This window comes from Mauremys reevesii, linkage group 2 (genome assembly GCF_016161935.1).
Source record: "Mauremys reevesii isolate NIE-2019 linkage group 2, ASM1616193v1, whole genome shotgun sequence".
NCBI classification, from domain to species: domain Eukaryota; kingdom Metazoa; phylum Chordata; order Testudines; family Geoemydidae; genus Mauremys; species Mauremys reevesii.
In genome coordinates this window covers 109,936,680-109,958,072 of record NC_052624.1, presented here as the reverse complement: position 1 = coordinate 109,958,072, position 21,393 = coordinate 109,936,680, and the positions used below count along the sequence as shown (strand labels likewise).

At 39.1% G+C, this 21,393-nt stretch overlaps 1 protein-coding gene across 3 annotated transcripts in view; it reads left to right on the top strand.

The window, feature by feature from the left end:
- Positions 1-17,391, top strand: part of LOC120399118 (band 4.1-like protein 4B) — a 279,147-nt gene extending 261,756 nt beyond the window's left edge. For 2 of the 3 annotated variants that reach the window (XM_039527041.1, XM_039527040.1), the window contains exons 23-25: positions 5,521-5,589; positions 9,694-9,860; positions 13,548-17,391. In XM_039527041.1, coding sequence (XP_039382975.1) covers positions 5,521-5,589; positions 9,694-9,860; positions 13,548-13,617 — 306 coding nt within the window. In that variant the 3' untranslated portion in view covers positions 13,618-17,391. The remainder of the gene's footprint in view (positions 1-5,520; positions 5,590-9,693; positions 9,861-13,547) is intronic. The other variant, XM_039527042.1, reaches the window with a different exon arrangement.
- The last annotated feature ends 4,002 nt before the right edge of the window (positions 17,392-21,393 follow it).

Here is a 21,393-nt window from a genome sequence, read left to right as displayed (position 1 = left end):
GGGAATCCTTTGCTGGCTGTTTAAGCCAGTGTAAGCCAGCATTGTATCTTCTTTGCACCATTAAGGGGATCATGACCTCTTCCTATGATGATTGTGCTAAGCAAGCTGAATGTATGTGTCTTGCTGTGTTTGATGAAAGGAAGTATATAAATGAAATTCTAAAGGTAATGGACTTGATGACAGCACATAAGGAGAGTATGCATATGCAAGAAATTTGGCAAACAATTATCAAAATTGGATGAAAAATAGATGGTGTTATAAGACAGCCAGGGCAATTAAAGAATCAAATTTACTGGCACTGGTTTTCAAAATGAATGTTTCAAAATGCTGAATGTTGTTTAAAGTGCCAGCTAATTAATCTCTTTCCTTGGCCTCAAGCTACTGTCTGATCACACAGGAGGTGAGTAAAGGGAAGCGTGAGGCTCAGACAAGGAGTTGTTACCTTCACAGATAAGACAACAGTATACATGGAAATAGTCAACAAAATGTGTTTCTGTTACCTGGGAGTTCACCAGCTTAAGCAGAAGCCAAAACAGCTGCTGAAGTTTCACATTTGGTCACATAATAGTATATGAAAGGTACATTTTCAAAAATTTTCACTGTTTGCATGAATTTATGAATTATGAATTTAATCCTTCCACTGATACTGACACATTGTATTGTTTAAACAGGCATCATGGATCTGGAATTCTTTGACTAGAAAATGACCTATGGTGCAGAGGTGTTCTTCATAAAGGTGTTCGATCCACACAGCTCTTTCCAAGGTTGGGTTCAGCGATAATATGTTGTTTCACTAATACAGTAACTTGGTGTCTCTGTCATGTTACAAATTTACTGGACTATTTTTTTTCATTTGTGTTCATGCGCTGATCCAAAGCACACACCTGCCACAGCTTTACTGAGGGGGATGAATTGGGTTTGGACTTTGCCTGAGTGAGTATTGGTGTCCGATGAGCTATTTTCATTTCTTTTAAATCCATAGATGCTGTGTTGCACTATGATTGACACTACATGTTTGTCTTTGCATTTCCTAGCTCACCAGATAGCTTCCCCCACTGCAGTTTTATGGCACCAGATGAAGAATTACAGTAAAAAAGCTGCAAAGACCCAGAGAGGAGGAGGATCTGATCATTGGTCTTGGAAGGAGGTACTGCCAGTCAGTTAGTACAATAGCTACATAAACCACCGTCATGAAGTCATACCTCAGGTCAATCAGTACTAAGGTATACTAACAGCACGTAAACTGGTAACTTGGGTCCCTGATCCCTTCTGGCTGGGCTGAATCCAAACAGGCCTTTCTACCCTGTATGGTGTGTGGCCCCTTATCGCCATAGATCTGAAGTTATGTGAGTTGAAAGTCGACTAGTCCATGTGTTTCTGAAATAGAGCTTTGCAAAATACTCCTCTGGCCACTGTGCACAGTGAGACCTGTATCTGTGAAAGCATCTCTTGTAGTAGAAGTTCTGCTTACGCTACAATGCACAGGAAGCTGTTGACATGTCTGAGCTAGAACCTCTGCTTACCTCTGGAGACCAGCTGGCTCAGTATAAATAAATGGTCATATTGCACACCAATTGGGAATACATGTTTTTCCAAAGATATTACAAGGGCCTTGAACCATAAAGTACTGGGTGCAAGTGAACTCAAGTGAAGAACAGCAAGTGTGTGCTCACAAGACAGAATACAAAATGTTTCCAAACCTCTGTACAGAGAAAAGAAATTGATGCCAAGGCAGTGGCTATCCTGTGCTGTCAGTTACCTTCTCTCCTCTTAAATACAGAAGAGCAGAATAAAAAAGGATCAGCATGCCTGAGAGTGGTAATTTTGTAATGGCAGAGATGCTTGTGATTGTCCCATCTGCTGGAAATAGTTATAGTTAATTTCATATGCACAGTTCCTTTTATTCCAAGTTTAAATTACATTCAAAAAGACTTTTTTGCACAAACTTGGAAAAAAAGAAGAAGGTTGGCAAAGAATGACACTTCCCTCTTCTCTCTTTTTGTTTACTCGCCCTTTGTTTATTCTTTTCTCTTCCTCTTGCAATGCAAAAAACAAGGAAAAACGGACACTGATTATTCTTTGCAGCTCTGGCAGAGATGCCTCCAAAGCATTTTATGACAAGATACAACTAATGATACAGCAAACAGCTTCCAGGAAAGTGCTCACACTTCTAGGAAAGATTATCCACAGAGAATCAAAAATCTGCTTATTTTTCTTCAAAAGCAATGTGGTTATTCTGCTATATAGGAGATTTTCAGATTCATCCCCTTGAAGTTTACCCAGACAGTGAACTTCTGGGTAAACTGGTGGGAATGAACAAAGGAGGAAACCCTTGAATATGGCCTGCTCCCAGAGGAAGGAGTTGCTAAGGGACACTATCTGCTGCCTACTTTGAGACTGAGATAGGAAGAAGAGTGGAGCCAAGGTGAATTACATGGCATTGTCACCATTTGCCCCAGTGAGCCCATTGCTGAAGGCGTCAGGTAGCTTCCTGACTTTTCCTCAGAATCATATTATGGATTGAGAGTGAGGCAGGAAGGAGAAAGAAGGCTGATGGATTTTGTTGCCCCTCCCCCCCCAAAGGTGACATTATAATGGCTTTGAACAATACAACCTGTTCTTCAGGATGTTCTCTCACTGTGAGAGAACAACCTGTTTTGCAAGCTGGTTAAAAATAGTTGTAATTATTAATGGTCAAGTTAAAATGGCTTTTAGTGTGGAAGGTGGGGGCCTGCAAGGATTCTAAAAATTAATACTGGCCACTCCAGGCTTGTATTAAACTCCCAAGGTTACAGCTTTTCTCTGATCTTGGATTGGTAGATGCTGCCAAAACCCCTTTGAGAGCCCAGGGAGGCACACTTGGGAATTCCTTTCTGTGAGTTACCCTCAAGCCCTTTCACCCCCATTCTGGGGAAGAGCTGAGAAAGGGGAAAAAAAGGAAATGAGCTGATGCCATCAGCTAATTAAACAACATGTGCACAAACCATAAAAAAAAGAAAAATACATCTGGTTACTCAGGCTATTGCTAGATTTTATAAGAGCAATTACAAGGATTAAGCACCAAGAATAGCTTTTTTGGTCCAGCTTAAAGGTTACAAGCAAAAGCAGCTGGGGTTAGCACAGAGGAATCTACAAGCCATAAAGAAATAAAAGGAATAAACCTAATAGCGTCTTCCTAGACATTTCCGGATCTACTAACATGTCTGGGGTTTTAAATGAGTAGTTTCTAGGTATGATACTGATTATTTTTTCATACCTGGCCCAAGCTTCTTACAGCATAGCTCTGCCCTGTCCACCTCTCCCCAGGAGAACAACAACAGGCAGACAAAAGGGGAGTCTTGTTTCAATTTTAAAAAGTTCTAGCCTTCCCATTGGCTCTTTCAGCCAGGTGCGCACTCACTTCCTTTTACCTATGTACAGCAGTGAGACTTTTTAACCCTTTACAGGTAGAGCAATTAGAGAACAGCTACTAAGAGGGATTTTATAGCTACTGGCTGGATGGATGCCCATAAAAGGGAGCAACTCCCCCACCCCCCTTCATTTATCACAGTAACGTTTGCATCATTCTTCACCTTTGTTTTCAGTAACTAAACTTTGTTCTCTTAATGAGACCAATCCACAAAATTAGAGAGATTTGGGTTGCTGCATATCAAGGTGAAGTCACATATGAGTGACTGATTTTAGATTTGTATAATATACTTTGACTTTGGCTACAGTACTGTGTTATAATACAGTGCTCTGTATCTTACTCTCAAACCCTGAAATGTAAACACTTCATAAATCTAAAATGACATGATTGACTTCTGGGTTTGTGTTGTCTCAAAAAGACACACTTCAGAATCATTCATGTTATACTGGCAGATTTGGATATCAGTGTAACATGACAGACTCACTAAGCAATACAATTTGTACATTGTATTGTAATGAGTGTCAGTAACTGCACATAGTAACTCAAAATCAAGTTCATTGATGGAATGTAGATACATCAATATTTATGAAAAGTCTGAAATGTTCCTCTTCCTTGATATCTCTACACAGATATCTTCATGGTTTAAGGGAATTGTTTTCGAGTGCAGTGACCTGTTCAAATACATCTACAAGATTATTTCCAGTCATCTACATTCAGTTAAACAGGTGTTTACACACTTGAGTGTTTTTGTCCTTGTGTGAATGTTGGGCCACAGCTGGATATAAATTTTGAATGGCATGTTTACAAACCAAATGTGTTTCTGGAGTTTTGTTTACAAAACAAATGATAATATGCATTTTCTGTATTACTTTTGACCTCATAATTTCAGGTGTTCCTTTCTCGGGCAACTGAGTCGGCACTTGAATGTATTCCTTGTTTATTAGCAGATACTTCAAACATAATGCACTAATTCTATGATAAGGCATGCATAATAAATATACTGTGCATTAAAAAGTTTTTCCATTAAAGTGATAAATACATTTTTCAGTATATAATAAATTTTCCCCAAGTGGAAATATGAAGTGCAGTTTGAAATCAATACTTCTAGTTGATGAATACTTTTTACTTTGTCCTCTTCCTGAATGGATTAATGACATTTCTGCATTCTAGATAGGGGGGTAATGAGATGCATACCACCTAGAATCAAAAAGAGACAATACTTGGTTGCTATTTGTTTAATTTCTTTTTCTTCATTTAATGTTCAAGATGGTACTAAGCTCAGAAATAATTTACACCAAAGCCTTATCTACACTCAGGGTGAAATCCTGGCTCCTATGAAGTCAATGGGAGTTTTGCCATTGACTTAAATGAGACCAGGATTTTGCACTGAAAATTCTCAGTACAGACACAACCCAATGGCATAATGGTCTCTAATAGTATTTTCAACACTCCTTTATTGATACCTTCTGAGATGTAGCTTGATCCTTAGAACACCATTGGAATGGGTAAGATCGAAGTTCTTAACATTACCGGAGACAGTGATTACGAATCAATTGCCCACCGTGATTTTTTTTTTGTGCTTTCTTCTTGTCCTATTTTCTGACATTCCATTTCTATCACTGTGTTATCTATAAATAACTAAAAATATAGATGTGTAAAATCCATAAAGCACAAGTTCTTTAGCTGAAGTTCCTGACCACAGCTAACACTGTGTAAGGATTCCTATCACTGAGCTTTGCATTACCAATTAGAAAATGTACGGTGGTCACTAGATCAAGCCAAATAACTGCATGTCATGACTAGTTAAAGAGCTGAAAAAATATTGTATGCAGTCAGTTCCGAATATGCTTATATAAGAGCTATTTCACATTACATTTAATTACATGGGTAAAATAATTCAGTCGGGTCTTATCCTTCGAATATTCCTGACTAACTTAGATATGTGTTTTGAGGTGGTCTTTTGAGCTGGTTTATTTGAATGCTGCTCAACCATTCGAGTTTGTCACATGTTGCTATATTTGCAGTGCTTTGCTGCTTTATTTTTTTTTTTTTGGTTTGGTTTTCATTTTTATGCTCTGAAAGTAACATCTTTTTCTTTATCTTTTTTAAAGATAAAGACATTCCCTGCTGATACATCTAATCCTTTTTTCGATCCTTTTACAACAGTACCACAGTTTTCTGTAAGTAGAACATGCAACTGAAAAACTGTGTATTTAACACAACACTTGCAACTCCAGATTATTTTTTAAACAATGTCAGACATTTTGCCTTTAACAATCCTAATTAAAGATACTTTCGAAATGTGGCTTAGACTGCAAATCAATCAAATATGGCCATGACTTGCATCAATAAACTTGCCTGCATTGGTGTGTTGGAGATTACTAGCAGCAGAAATAAGGACTAAAGATGAAACACTTCAGGGCAGCAGGTCACAAGATACAGCTGCACTCCCACAGTTCTACTGTAGAGGGCATGGGTGAGGCTGCACAGACTTTTTGAATAAATAGGAAGGGCAGGGAATGGTGTGGGGCTAGCCACTAATCCAGCTGAATTGGCCTTCGTCCCCTTTACAAAACCTGACTTTGTCTTCTACTAGGGGACCTAATTTTCATGAAAATTGTATTCTGAATTGAAACGAGGAGTTAGTTAATATAAAACAGTTGTATGATGATGACTACAGTTGCATGCTGCTATAAATGTCCATGTTAATTAACAACCTAGAGCTGAATCTTGGAATCTTTAGTTCTTATTTGGGCAAATCTCCCATTAAACCTCCTTGGAAATGTTGCTTGAGAAAGAAGTGAGTTGGGGGCTTTGGGATTTGTCCCTTTGCACAAGGCATACTGCACAGTACCACATAAACAGGACTAATAACTGTATAACAATGTAAAAATTAGCCTGACAGACCTAATAGTACCGTACCTGGAATGCCCAACCTTAGAGTAGCAGTGTCATTATGATAGTAGAAGAAATAAGACATTTAAGCAATTGGGGGACTTGTTAAAATTAATATTAGAACTCAAAACAACTAGATATTGTGCATGGGACTCTGACTGAAACTCTGTGCATGACCGCCCAACATGGGACGTGGCTTAGCAGCCACAGAGTACAAACCTTCTCATATTAGAATTATATTTCACAATCACTAGTGTGACGTTCCTAAATTAAACTCATAAAATAAAGTCGTTCAGACTTAAACCTTAACTTCTGTCCTGAGCCCCAAATATGTTTTCTCTCTCATGTGGTTATATATGAGATATGGAACCTTATTCACAACTGGGACAGCTACAGTATCTGTCTGCATTTAGTGAGTTATTAAAGAAAGAGGTTAAGGCTTGATCATGGGACAATTTCTACTACTTTTTTTTGGTCATGTGTGTATTTTTTAAACCGGATTTTAGTGAGAGAAATTGAAAAATTCATCCTAATCTGCTTCATATCTCTTTTTTGCTCTAATTAAAAATATCCCAACAAATGTATTGAAACCTTTCAAGCCCATCAAAGCAGAATTATTGAAAAAGTCATCCAGGCTAGATGGTGCCCACTTTAATAAAAATGGCAAGAAAGCGTCTACCTTTATGTCCCAGATTAAAAAATGCGTTGAGTTACGCAGAGAAATCTGTGCAGAATAATATCCCCACTAGTTCCCCTGTAAAAAAAATGTCAAAAACACTGAAATTTTGCTAGGTTTCATTGAAAACCAAACTGAAAAATGTTGGCTTTGTAATGAAACTTGAAAAATTCCAATGAAAGCTGAAAATTTTTAATAAAAATTTCAATTTAGCTAAAAGGCTATTTTGCCATGGAAATTTTTTGACCAGCTCTACTAATTAGGCTTTGTTGGGTGAGACAAGAGGGAGGGATGTTCGGTATATAAATACATTCTAACTAGCCTATCCACAATTCATCTTTTCCTCTTCAGAGTATTGGTTCACTGAAAAAACCCATAATGCAACATCACAAATATCTAAAATTACATTTCAACCCATGCAGCCCATGGAATTTGTTTTGTCATAGAATTATGCATTGTGGGAAATCTTTATTGAACCAGGAAGTACCAAGAGGATTGCAGGGAAGGGAACAACTCATTTTTATGCAGTTATCCCTGTCCCACAACCTGAATAATGGGGATCATTCAACAAAGAAATATTAGCTTCAAGTCAATTCGTTTTCAGTTCACTTTAACACACCAGTTGTGCTAGGTGTCACCCCCTGTTTGGCCTCAACAAAACAACACAAACAAATGCATTAGGGCAAAATTTCCAGAACAGAGCCAGATCTAACTCTGAATGTACTCTAGTCACGCACAGCATTATGCAGCTGCAAATGTTTGTGGTTCATTTTCCTTTCCCTTGCTTTTTCCTTTTCCTTGCTTTCTTTTTATGTTATGAACAGCCTGCAAAGTTGTTGGGTTTTTGTTGTTGTTGTTGGTATGTTTTGTTTTTAAGATAGGTTTTTCATTGAAAATGCTTATTAGAACCAAAAATGTCTATTTTTTATCTCATGGAAAAACAAAAAATATTAATAAACAGTAAGATTTGGAGGCTATTTTCTGGTTTTATAATTCTGCAGCTTATAAAGAGCTAAACTGATTTTTTTATGGGGGAGGGGAATTAAATCTGATTAAATTTTATCTGAGTTGACTAGGTAAATCATAAATCTATTGACTTAATGGAGCTACTTCGATTCACACCAGCTAAAGATCTGGCCCAATATACTGTATAAACATAAGTATATAAATATATACTCTAGAGAAAAACAGTACCACATACATATCTAAAATAACCATTAAAAATGGAGCAGATCCTAAGCTGGTGTCAGTTGCCTAGCTCCATTGGCTTCAGTTGGATTATGACAATTTATTCCCGCTGAGGAACTGTGCCATGGTGCCAGTATTTCATGATGCAAAGCCTGATCTGACAGTCCTTGTGAGACAAAACGCTGCATGAGGATTGCAAAATTTGCTTGTGTCTGGACTGTGACATTGAGCTTTAAAAGGGAAATGCCAGAGAAGTTTGGCGGCTTACCTTTTTTAATGATTAGGACTATAACTGGTCAGGATTAGAGGGGGGTTTGTTTGCGTGTTTTATTTTTTTGTGTGTCAGTTTTGTTTTATTTTACCATTTTTCATTTTACTGGTTTCATAGAATGACTGGAAAGGCTCATGCTTAGTATGTTCATCTGGAATGTACTCCATGCTTTCAGTTAAAAGATAGGCTGTGAAATGTAAAAAAGATACCACTGCAGCTTCTTCCTGGATCACCCATTGATTTAACCAGCAGATTGTATCCCAGTACACAACTTTCTACATTCAGTATGTGTTAATCATAAGTAGCTCACATAATTTGAAAAGTGATGAAAAAAGACAAATACTCCCATAGTTGGATAACAATTCTCTGCCTCACTGTTGTGCTGACTTTCCTTCCTACTGTTGTGGAGCCTGAATCAAGCTTGAAAGAACAGGTTGTCAAGAAAAAAAACTCAGCTGATAATAACGTGAACATGTCCTGACTATTCTGAAGCACTGAAAAATTGCAGCTACTGTACATTCCTATCAACTCAGTAACACACCAGCAGACACAGGCTGTTCCTTGTTTGTCATGAAATGGTCCTGTGCAAACAGTGGGTCAGTGTAATTTTTTTCAGGAATGCTGCACGATGTCACATGACAGGATGTCCCAGCCTTTGATGTTACAGGATTTGTGATGCTATAGCATCAGATGTGCAGTCTGGAGAGAGAGTCTGGAGTTTGTGGTGTTTCTGTACATTTTATACCACATTGTCTGTTGCTAGTTGCCACTGGGTATTTCTTTTAGGGTTTGCTCCACTACATAGAACTCTTAGACCCAGACTCATGCACACCCGACTTTAATAAAATGCACAGTTGTCAAGGGACCTACGAGTTCATTTTGACAGGGCTCTATTCAAGAGGACACTTCTGGTCAGCTCCCCATATCGGGTTTAAACCACATAAAATAGTAATAAATAGCACTTTTATAGGTTATGGGTCCATATTTAGTGTGTCACGTATCGTGAACTGAGTTCAGTTTCACATAGTGGACTTTCTAGTCAGACTTGTCATCAGTGCACAACCATTGAATCTCTGTCCAAAGAAGTGGTGTCTGTTTCATTATATGAGGGTTGCTTCCTGGTTCTTAAAAGGCCACTGGGCAACCTCTCATTTTCCCTCTTTATTAGGGGAAAGTTGCTGATAACGAGTGTTTGAGAGAATGTGGGTATAAAAAGTCAAAACTAACTTATCCTTTTCGTTATTTTCTTCTTAGGCAGAATTTATAGACAGCAAATTAGTGTGCTGTGCTGTGCAGTCATCACCTAAGATGTTACCACCAGGATCTCCTTCACCTGCAATGAGGTCCTTGGCAGAGACAGTCCCAACCCCGACAGTGCAGACGATATATTCATCACACAAACCTATTTCTCTGGCAGACAGGTATTGAGCAGTTCATAGCAATACTATGGGTCTCTCTCTAGGTTCCCAAGAGTTTGATTTCTTTTATTCTATCATAAATGTAATGAGAGGGAACCCACTGAGCCTGTCATTCTAAACTACGATTTCCACCAATGTGTAAAGTCAGCTGCCATTTGGTACTTACCTCAGGACAAATGGAAAGCAGGAGAAACTTTCTCTGAATTGAAAGCCACTCCTAACTGGCGATGCAGCCAGCAGTTGCCCTCCTCTGAAGGCCAAACATACCACCTCCATAACCACTGGCCTGGAGAGAAAAGGGTATGCAGTTTTTTCTGAGACAAATCACCTCCCCTGAACCACTGGTTTGTTTTTAACAACTGCTGTTGCACTCTGTTTTTCTAAATTCAGTTCTAACTGGGAAGGGCTGAGAAATAGATACTCTTTCCGATGAATACCAGCCACTGATTTTTCAGAGTAGTGTCAGGTTGCAATTGTTCTTCTTGTAGCATGAAATAGCAAAAAAGCATGTTCCAGCTTCCCACAGAAAACCTACTCTTTTTCAATTCTTCCATCTTACAATTGTTTCTAATGGTAATCTTCCCTCTCTAGGGACTGATGAGTGCTGAATTAACCAAACTGTCTATTTAAAGGGGGTAACTCTATAATTAGATCCATCTGACACCCCAAAAGCAAAGATCAGGCTTTCATTTGCAGACCCAAAGGACTGTACCAGATGGAAATGAGAAACAGAAGTTTTAAGATGGGAATATAATACACTGTCAGACTTTCACCTCCAGATTGAAATTTTGATTTACAATGGGTCACCAGTAAATGTGCTGCTTGGTTTCAATCTAATTTCAATTGGACATTTATTCATATTGCTAGACCACCTAAAATGTACAGTTATGGGCACTCTTTGTTCAGAAACGTCCTAACAGTTGTAGAGCAGACATAATACCTGGGGTGTGATCCAGCTCCCATTTAAGTCAATTGAAAGACTCCCATTGACTTCAGTAGGAACTGAATCGTGTCCTTATATAGCACTTTAGATCTTCAAACTGCTTTATAAACATAAACTCATTAATCCTCAAAGCACCACAGTAAGGTATATATATTTTCCCCACTTCACAGGTAGAGAAACTGAGCCACAAAAACTGTGACTATCCCAGAGCCTCAGAGGTTGTCACTTGCCCCCCAAACCAGCTGTCAGAGCTGGGATTAGAGTTTAGGAGTTGCAGATTGCAGATCAGTAAGACCATGCCTTGTTGAGGTATTGCACTTTGGAGGAATACTGGCATAGCTGTGCTGGATTCATGTAGTGTCCGCCTGTCTGCACTACACTTAGTACTAGGGGCCAGTTCTAACATTCTCTTATTTTCATTAAAATGAACTAAATCCACACATTAAAAATTGCACAAAATGCTTAATCTAAAAAAGAAAAATCCTAACTACTGGGTCTTTCTTCTGCACTGCTAACCATCTTTATTTCCCAGCGTGCACTTGTGCCTCTTCATAAACTGTTGTTAAGGTTTGCCCTTTTAGAAAATGTATAAATAAATCTACTCATGTGCTGTTAGTGTCTCTAAAGCTACTAGCAGTTAACAATGAAAGAATATGACAGATGCATCAGACTTAGGGCAGGGCTGCTAAGTAGGTGCAAGCAGCCTATGCAATATCTTTTGGGTAGCCCACAAATGGGTGAGAGAGATTCTGAAGCATTCTTTCCTGAGCAAAAGTTTTGAAAATACTAGCCATTTGGTGAAATCAGGTCCATTCCAAAGGCCAAAAAATATGACCGGGGCAGTTTTGCACCAGTTATACATAAACCTGGCACATTCTGAAGAGTAAACTCTGTAGAGATTCCCTCTTTTCTTCTGTCCCCGCTGCCTGTTTCATTCCCCTCCCTCCGTCTTTCCCTGCATAGTGTTCTCCTCCCCCCACTCTTCCTTCTCTTCTCCTTTCCAGCAATCCCCCCATAATTCTCAAATAGGGGAGCTGGCAGACCCAGAGAATGCGCTGTATTTGGTATGTGTCATGGCAACAGCCCCACAAGAGCACTCTACACCCTCAGACCCAGATACCACAAAGATCTGTGGAGAGGGTCCCCTCACATACCCCTATGATTCCTGTACGAGGTCCCTGTAGTGGGCCAACCATCAGCCTGGGCTCCGCCATTGTCTCTTTGACTCTCTTGCCCCTGGGTCGCCTACGGAAGCCCCTACTCCCAGGTGAGCTCTCTGTTCCCAGCAGGAGTTCAGCTCACTCCAGGGCCCTTTCTGAGTCCAATTACTTCTAGTCCCTGGTGACACTCCTCGGGTGTCACTCCGTATCAGGCTTGCAGTGTCCTCAATCAAGGGTGGGAGAGGAAAGGAAAGGCTAGTCACTGCCTCAGGCTGGGCTTCCCTTGCTACTGGAGCTCACTAGCAGTCCCTGGCAGCCTCTCCTCCTGGATAAACTTCCCCCTTAAACCGTTTTTAAGCTCCCCTTCTTCAGCTGGAGCAAGTTCTGCAGCTGCATCTAACTGATGCTGCTTGAGTGCAGGAATGCTCGTTAACCTTCTATGTCAGCGGGATGGGGGCGTGTCCTGTCACAGTCCCCACCATGGTCTGCCAGAAATGTAGAGAACCAGGAGACTTGATGGGTCATCAGAGAAGGTGGTAACAAAGCTCTCTTCCTCCTTGGCCCTAGTTAAGGGGCTGCAGTAACCATGAGCTACATGGGCATTAGCCCACTCAAACACTAGGATCAGCAGCAGACTGAGGGACTAGACAGTGAGGGGCGTGGCTCATCTGAAGACGCAGAGCAGCAGGAGACTGTGGGGAAAGTCCGAGCCCACTCAAGGACCAAAAGTGGCAGCCACTTCACTATACCAGCTACCTGAAGAGCAGCTACAGATCCAGGCTTCCTTCTCCCCAGGTTTGGCTGTGCAGGAGTAGCAGTGGTAGAATTCCATCCCGCAGTTCTTACCCCACCAACAGTAGATGCCCACTTGAGATGGGGGCATGGTCCAGTCAGGTGGTTGTAGGCATAGGGGGGCGCAGGGGGTTGGGTAGTCTCCTCTTCCTCCCTTTCCCTGTGTAAGGAGGTATGCTTAGCTGCTTCACAGCTGCTCCTTCCTGCTCAGTTCCTCCTCCTGGACCAGAATGCTTTATGGAGATGTCTATTCCTTGTGCTCTGTAGCCAGTGTGTGATGACATCACAACAACATCATTCCATGATCCCAGGAAAGATCTCTAGCACTTAATCCAGCTCTGCTTCCCATTCACTTGCATGCACACTAAATAATGCTGTAGGCTATGTAGTGAAAAGAAACCTCCTCACAGGGAACTGAAAGGCAATCTGGGCCCGGAGGAGCAGATTGCTGCAATACAAGTCTTTTTACATGGCTTTTACATCAATTAACAAGACACTGAGCTTCTAATCTTGCTTTCATTGAAGTCAATGGGAACTTTATCAGTGACTTTGTGGGGAGAAGGAGTAAGCCCTAAAATGTCTCATGCTTTTTCCCCCCCTTGGTTGCTTTTCTTTACTACTCAAAATGTCAAGCGATTTTCACTTCTGACTCAACCATCTATTTTCAGCATTTTGACTGAATCAAACGGAACCTTTCTCCTTCCCTTGGTACTTTAAAAATGTTAATTATTTTTTATTGAAATATGTGGCATTTTGTTGTTCCCATAATTGGCTGTTTGTGCATTAATTACACAGTGCTGAGACTCTGAGGCGTGAACTCGAGAGAGAGAAGATGATGAAAAGACTGTTGATGACAGAATTATGAAATTCTCACTTCGTCACATGGAGACTGGATCGGGGCCTTTCATGTGCCTTCTGTCTGTTTACATTCCTCCACTTCTGTGTACTCAACATAATGCATCATGAAAATGTGTTATGTTCCCAGCTCACTCAGATTCATCACAGTTGGTTAAAATTAAGTCTTGGCTTGACTTTAACTTGGAGGAGTTCCTTTATTCATTTGCTGCTGGGAAATAAACCTTCATTCCTTTATGTATCATGAGTATTAGGATTTTCTACTATTATAAAATGAATTTTAGGTTTGGTTTTGGTAAATCTAAGGTAAAAATGATCAGCAAGGAACATACTGATTTCTACTGAGAAACACTGTTCTGTATATATGTTAATAACTGCACAGAGATTAATGTTATGCAGAATATTTTGATAGTAACTTAGAAAATGTCATTTTGTATAACTGAAAATTGCACCAAGTTACTGCTGTTTGTTAAAGAATCATTTTTAAAAGCAGAAAAATGATTATATCTTAACCCTATGACTCTTTGTCTCTGCTGAAAAATAAATGGCTATCTTATCAAATTCCTAACTTAATCTTTACTCAGATATATGTAGATATATCCGTACTGCCTAAAATCATGTCATCTTGATTTGACAATAAAATAAATCATATTGTATTCCTGGTAAAGAAAAACTTCAGTGGTTCAAAGTTGTTTGCTGTTGACACCCTTATCATTAAACCAAAAACACTGAATCATAAACCAGTTTTAACTAAAATCCTACAAACACTTGCGTGCATGTATACATACAGGGTTACATCAAGCAACTGAGTGGTTCCATTGAAATTAATGGGACTACTCCCTTACTTAATGTTGAGCATGTAAGTGTTTGCAGGATTAGAGCCTTAAACAATTGGTTTATGGTATTAAGGTCATATAATAACAATATAGATCATATTTCCTATAAAACTTTCCTATAGTTTCCCTTTTTTAGTAGTGCAGAATAGTAAATTATTTAAAAAGCTGAAAACAATTGATCATCAGCTACAACACGCGATTTTGAACAGAAACCTTGTATGTGTTTTATATGGCCCAAGATCTATATTTTTCTGTTATCCTGTACAGTAGATTCTCCTGTTTTTAGTATGGTTAAAATCAAAAGATGCCCTTAATTTGATACCAACGACCATAGATTTATCTAAATTTAACCAGCCTGTTGGCTTTAAAGGTAGGAAGTGCGTATAGTAAGATTCAATTTTCGTCAGCGTTAGTTATGGTCATTTAATATGAAAAATCTTGAGTGCATTTTAGGAGTCTTGATTGCAACTTGGAGACAGAAAATTACTTGTCTATTTTATATTCATTGGGCAGGAAATGAACAGAAGGCTCTTCAATTAAAGTCAGATAACTTTGAACCTTTTTCTATAGCTATAAAATGAAGCTAAAGTAAGTGGCATAAGTGTCAGGAAGAAGTCTGTGATGCACCCTGTAATGAAAGCGCTTAACATACAGAATAGGCCCATGGATCTGTACAAGTGCCCAGATGTCTGGCTTGTATATTTCTGAGTTCTTGACAGACTTTGCTGCATAATCAAAATGCAACTGGTACACTGTATAGCACTGTATAGTAATGATGTCAACAAATTTGGTGGCACACTTTTTGTACATCCGTTTCCATCAATCTGAGGTTATTTTTTTTTTAAATGGGAATGTTAACTCCCTCTGAAGAAATCACAGAGGCAAAGAATGCTCCAGGTATAAAAGACTATGCCTTCATTCCACCACTAATCTTTTCTTTGCTTCCTCCAGAGGGATTGTGGAGGAAGGAGAGCTCCAGCCTAAGGCACTATAGGTCAAAATAATTTTTGCCTGCTCACCAATAAAAAAGAGAACAACCTAAAGACAAATAAGAAAAGGTTCCTATAGCAGCCACTGTATTCAGAGACAGGAAGCAAAAATGACTCCAAGAATGGAGTTACCTAAACTGCATTGTCATTTCTACTGGTTGCTTCTGGCCTGCCTGTTCTTAGGCAGCAATCAGTTGCATGCGAAGATACTTCAAAGAACGTGTGGCTGGCCACTCCCAAAGGTTATCAACGAGAAAGGACCTGAGAAGATAGCTCAGTGTTTCAACACTCCCCTGGTTTTTCCTACTGCGTGGATTGCTGTGTGCTTATTCAAGAGTGCTATTATGAGCAACTGGAAACCCTGGAACCTGCTTTGGTTGGGGCTACCTGCTCCTGGTTAGCTGCATTAAGCAATGTATTCACAAGGACCAAAGCATTCAGAGAGAATGAATGCCAGACTGGGAATAGCCTGTTCATTTTTCTGGCAGATAAATAAGCTACGAGTTTGTTCTTGTACAGAACAGCATGGTAGTCCTAGTGTATAGAATTCTCAAGCTGAAACTTTCAGAACAGGAAAACTGAAACTGTGCACTAAGATGCCCTGTCACCATTGTACATCTGAACTGACTGGGCATGCTTTGGAATAGCTGAGAAAAGAACAAGGACACCTTCCATTTTTTAGATTCCTGGAAATTAGAGATGGAACAGTCTTACCAGGTCACTGAGGCCCAAATCCTCAAAAGTATTTAGGTGTCTAACGCCCATTGATTTCAATGGGTGGTAGGCTCCTAAATGGCTTTGATAATCTGGGCCTTAATCCCTTCCGATGCAGGATTGTTCCCCACAGTATATTCTCAGATGTTTGTCTAGTCTAATTTTAAATGTCTTAAGCAATGGGGCTTCCATGCCCTCCCTCAGGAGACTATTCTACAGGCTGTTAGGAATGTTTTCCTGATATTAAACCTAAATTTTCCATTTGTGGAATTCCATCATATTTTTAGTTCCTGCACACTCCCTTTAGCCACACTTCAGCAATTCCTCACCCATGTGCGATCTAACTTTTAATATGCAGCCTTGTCTGGACTAGGATTGAGAGATGTATTGTTAGAATGTATTAGCTAAAGCTCTAGTGTAAACAAGGCAGTAAACATGTGCTAAATTGGTCCAGCTGAAACCTAGGCTTCTCTGTAGACTTTAACTCCACAATGTTAGCAAGTGTTGAAGTGTACTGCACCTTCTCTGCACTGCACTTTTAGAATATGTAAATTTGTACACATTAGCTAACATTTGTGAACAACACACCTTTAAATCCTGGTCTAATCCAAGCCTATGGGGATCACAGAGAAAAGTTTATTGCCAAAGGTTGATTTAATCTCAAATCTCAGTTTTACCAAATGATATTATGGCTTTGCTGTCAGAGCCCAGTTTAAAAACTTTGAGGCCTTAAGCGTTTTCTTTGTTTCGGTGGCAACACACAGCTTCATGTTTTGATGGTCGCAGCAAAAGTAAGATTAGTTGTTTCAAAAGCTAGGCAATGGCTATGTAATGGATAAACAAGTATTTTCCCATGTTGCAATCTCTCACAAAGCCCAAACAGGATTTTTTTTTTCCTGTGTGGGTACCCATTTGACCACCTAAAATGAACTGCATGTTTCAAGGAAAATGGCCACGTTTTCTTTGGAAACATTGTTTAATGTCCTTAATCAGTATCAGAAAATGCAGTATGTATAGCCTTTGATATTACAACCATATTTATATCCTGAGAGACAATGTTTAAAAATCAGTTCCTCCTTAAAGTCTTCACTTCAGGGGTTTGTGTTTCCCCTCCAAGAGTTTGCCAACTCAGCCACTTCAAACAGAGCAGGCAACTGGGTGAAATGCTTTGGTGGAGGCAGCATCATGTTTTATTTGTACTGTTTACGGAAATCCTTCATTTTCATTTTTTCCCCTGGATATATCTCTGGTCCACTGGTTACAGACGTCTACTCTTTGTAATTATACAATGGAATATTGTTATTTCATTTTTGATGTCCTGATGTTCAAGGCGTTTGCAATAAATATACTGAGACTGATCTGTTGATTGCATGTAAGATCAGCCCCACAACTGTGTTTTGTAAAGTTAAGTGCCGTAAAGAAATTCTCATATGACGTGGGGAGGGAACACTTCTCTGGCAGCTGCTGTTATTGCTGCTGGGTGGCAGCTCTAGCCAAGGTTGCTGACATCATCTTGTTACAGCCGAGCAGCAGCCTGTATCAAGAGACGGAGTACAATGACATTTTAGTTGAAACATGGCTTGAGAGAGGCTTTTACGGCTCAGCTGTTAACCTGTTTCTGTATTCATGCCTGCAATAAAAAAGAGAAAAAAATAAATCAGTGAGTCTGAGCAATCTGTGTTCAAATCAAGGAGGTGGTGGCACATTGCACTGTCTTTATTCAAAGCAAACATCTGGTTGCTAATGAAGTGGATCCACCTCAATTAGGGAACACCTCTCTTAAGCAACCACTGAAGAATTTCCTCCAGAAATCCAGAACACCATTTTGTTCAACCTTTAATCAAAGGCCACCTCGACTGATATTTGCAAGTCCCTTGGGTGGTTGCTTAAGGCAAGCTTCGCTGAATTACTTAAGCTGGAAAAACTGCCAGAAATAGAGTGGCAATAAGACATGGCATTTTGTCTTCCTCAGCTTTCAATTCGCAGATGCCTGTTTGAAAGGATGAGGAACAGAGTTGTGCAGAGGATGGAAGTCCCATTTTGCAAAGGATTTTGATATCTGGTTTTATTTCAAATAGGAACGAAAACTCAAACATTTTGAAATTCTCCACAGAGGAAAATTCTGGGGGAGGGAATTATTTTGAGTTGAGCTAAGTGTTTCAATTTTGACTTCAACTTCTTAAATGTCATAGTCTATTCTAATATATAATAGCCTACAAAATAAAAACAAATAGGTGAAAAATTGAAATGTTTCATTCAGAAAGTGTCAAAATGGGATGTTTCAACGTTGTCAGAACTTTTTCTCCAGTTTTCATTCCAAAATGAAATGCTGGCAAAATTGAAACACATCCATCTTCATTGGAGCAAGCAGTTCCATTAACTATGGTTTCATCAGAATTTCTCTGACCAGCTCTAATGTGAAGAGTTCTGTGGGTTTAATCTCTGTTCTGGGAAAACAGACAGTAAAATAATAACAACCAGCTGCTTCAATTGCCTGGAACTTTGGACCAGGTGGGCTTCAAAGATGAACATTTTTTGAGTTTTTGTTACAAGATGACCGTGACCTATGTGAACAGACAAGTGAGCGCCAAGATACATTCTGTAACTCAGGAGGCACTCTTTCTGGATCAGAAAATCTTCTTTTTTGCCTGTGTGCATTGTACCTTAAGGGGAACGAGACAAGATGATATTTGCAAGATAGTAGTTTGACTGAGTTGTAGAAATCTACTATGAGAATGTAAAGGGAATGACTAGATGTATGGACTTTATTATATAGATACTTGAGGTGAAAGCCAGCCTTCATTTAGTTCAATGGGGCCAGGCTTTCACTCCTGGGGTTGTCCAATATTGGGTGGAATTTGCAAAGGTGCTGAAGTGATGTAGCAGCGCAAATCCCACTGCAAGTCAATGAGACTTGTGCCAACAAACCACTTGCATGCTATTGAAAAAGCCCACCCCTTATTCTTTGTTGCCATGGTGTGCTAGGTGCTGCACAAACCCAAGAGTGGTCTCAGCACCTGCCACAAAAAAATGGTACTCTTTAAAAAAATAAAATAATAAATAACAAACCAGAAGTTATGGAGAAAGAGGGAAAAAAACAAGTGAGGGAGTCAGCTGGTGTTTGGCCTCATGCTGACAATAAAACATTGCATTAATGCAGTGGGGCTTTTTGTAGTTTATTTTTAACTAAAAATATATAAAGTGTGGCTGTCGATTAATCGAGGTTAACTTATGCGATTAACTCAAAAAATAATCACAATTAATCACACTGTTAAAAATAGAATACCAATTGAAATGTATTAAATATTTTTTGATGTTTTTCTACATTTTCAGATATGTTGATTTCTATTACAACACAGAATACAAAGTGTACAGTGCTCACTTTATATTATTATTTTGATTACAAATATTTGCACTGTAAAAATGATAAACAAAAGAAATAGTAGGTTTCAATTTATCCCAGATAAGAACTGAAGTGCAATCTCTTTGTTGTGAAAGTGCAGTTTACAAATATAGATTTTTTTGGTTACATAACTGCACTCAAAACAAAACAATATAAAACTTTAGTGCCTACAAGTCCACTCAGTTCTACTTCTTGTTCAGCCAGTCGCTCAGACAAACAAGTTTCGTTACAATTTGCAGGAAATGATGCTGACCGCTTCTTATTTACAATATTACCTTAATATTACAATAAATAAGAACCTTATAAGTTCTTACTTATTGTAATATTACAATATTACAATAAGTGAGAACAGGCATTCACATGGCACTGTTGTAGCCAGCACTGACATACCAGATATGCTAAACGTTCGTATGCCCCTTCATGCTTCGGCCATCGTTCCAAAGGACACGCTTCCATGCTGATGATGCTCATTAAAAAAATAATGTGTTAATTAAATTTGTGACTGAACTCCTTGGAGGAGAACTGTATGTCTCCTGTTCTGTTTTACCTGCTTTTTGCCATATATTTCATGTTATAGCAGTCTCGGATGATGACCCAGCACATGTTGTTCATTTTAAGAACATTTTCACTGCAGATTTGACAAAATGCAAAGAAGATACCAATGTGAGATTTCTAAAGATAGCTACAGCACTCAACCCAAGGTTTAAGAATCTGAAGTGCCGTCCAAAATCTGAGAGGGACGGGGTGTGGAGCATGCTTTCAGAAGTCTTAAAAGAGCAACAATCCAATGTGGAAACTACAGAACCCAAACCACCAAAGTAAGAAAATCAACCTTCCGCTGGTGGCATCTGACTCAGATGATGAAAATGAATAAGCGTCGGTCCACACTGCTTTGGATTGTTATCGAGCAGAACCCATCATCAGCATGGACACATGCCCTCTGGAATGGTGGTGAAAGCATGAGGGAATATATGAATCTTTAGCGCATCTGGCACGTAAATACCTTATGACTCCAGCTACAACAATGCCATGCGAATGCCTGTTTTCACTTTCAGGTGACATTGTAACCAAGAAGCAGGCAGCAGCATCTCCTGCAAATTGTAACCAAACTTGTTTGTCTGAGCGATTGGCTGAAGTAGGACTGAGTGGACTTGTAGGCTTTAAAGTTTTACTCTGTTTTATTTTTGAATGCAGTTTTTTGTACATAATTCTACATTTGTAAGTTCAACTTTCATGATAAAGAGATTGCACTATAGTACTTGTATGAGGTGAATTGAAAAATATTTTTTTTGTTTTTTACAGTACAAATATTTGTAATAAAAATAAATATAAAGTGAGCACTGTACACTTTGTATTCTGTGTTGTAATTGAACTCATTAATTTGAAAATGTAGAAAACATCCAAAAATATTTAAATAAATGGTATTCTATTATTAACAGTGAATTGCGCGATTAATCGTGATTAATTTTTTAATCGCTTGACAGCCCCAATATAAAGATACATATATGATCCTAAATTACTACTCAGCCATGCTGTTAGAATCTCTCTCTTTGCAGTCTGGGCAAACAGCCACATGGATCATTACCGGTTCATGTCTTCCGGTACTACTGTTGTTATACTTCCATTCCACTGGAGAAGGACTTTTCCTTTCCAGGGTTACTTCCTCTGTATTTCATTTCCAGGATCTTCAGAAAAGTCAAGGAGAGCCATGGTCCAAGACCCAGATTTTTAAAGATATTTAGGCATTGTTCCACTCCACGTTACATGCCCTGAGGCCCAACCCTCAAAGGTGGTGTTTTTGTTTTTTAATCAATGGGCGTTAGGCACCCAAATATCTTTCAGGA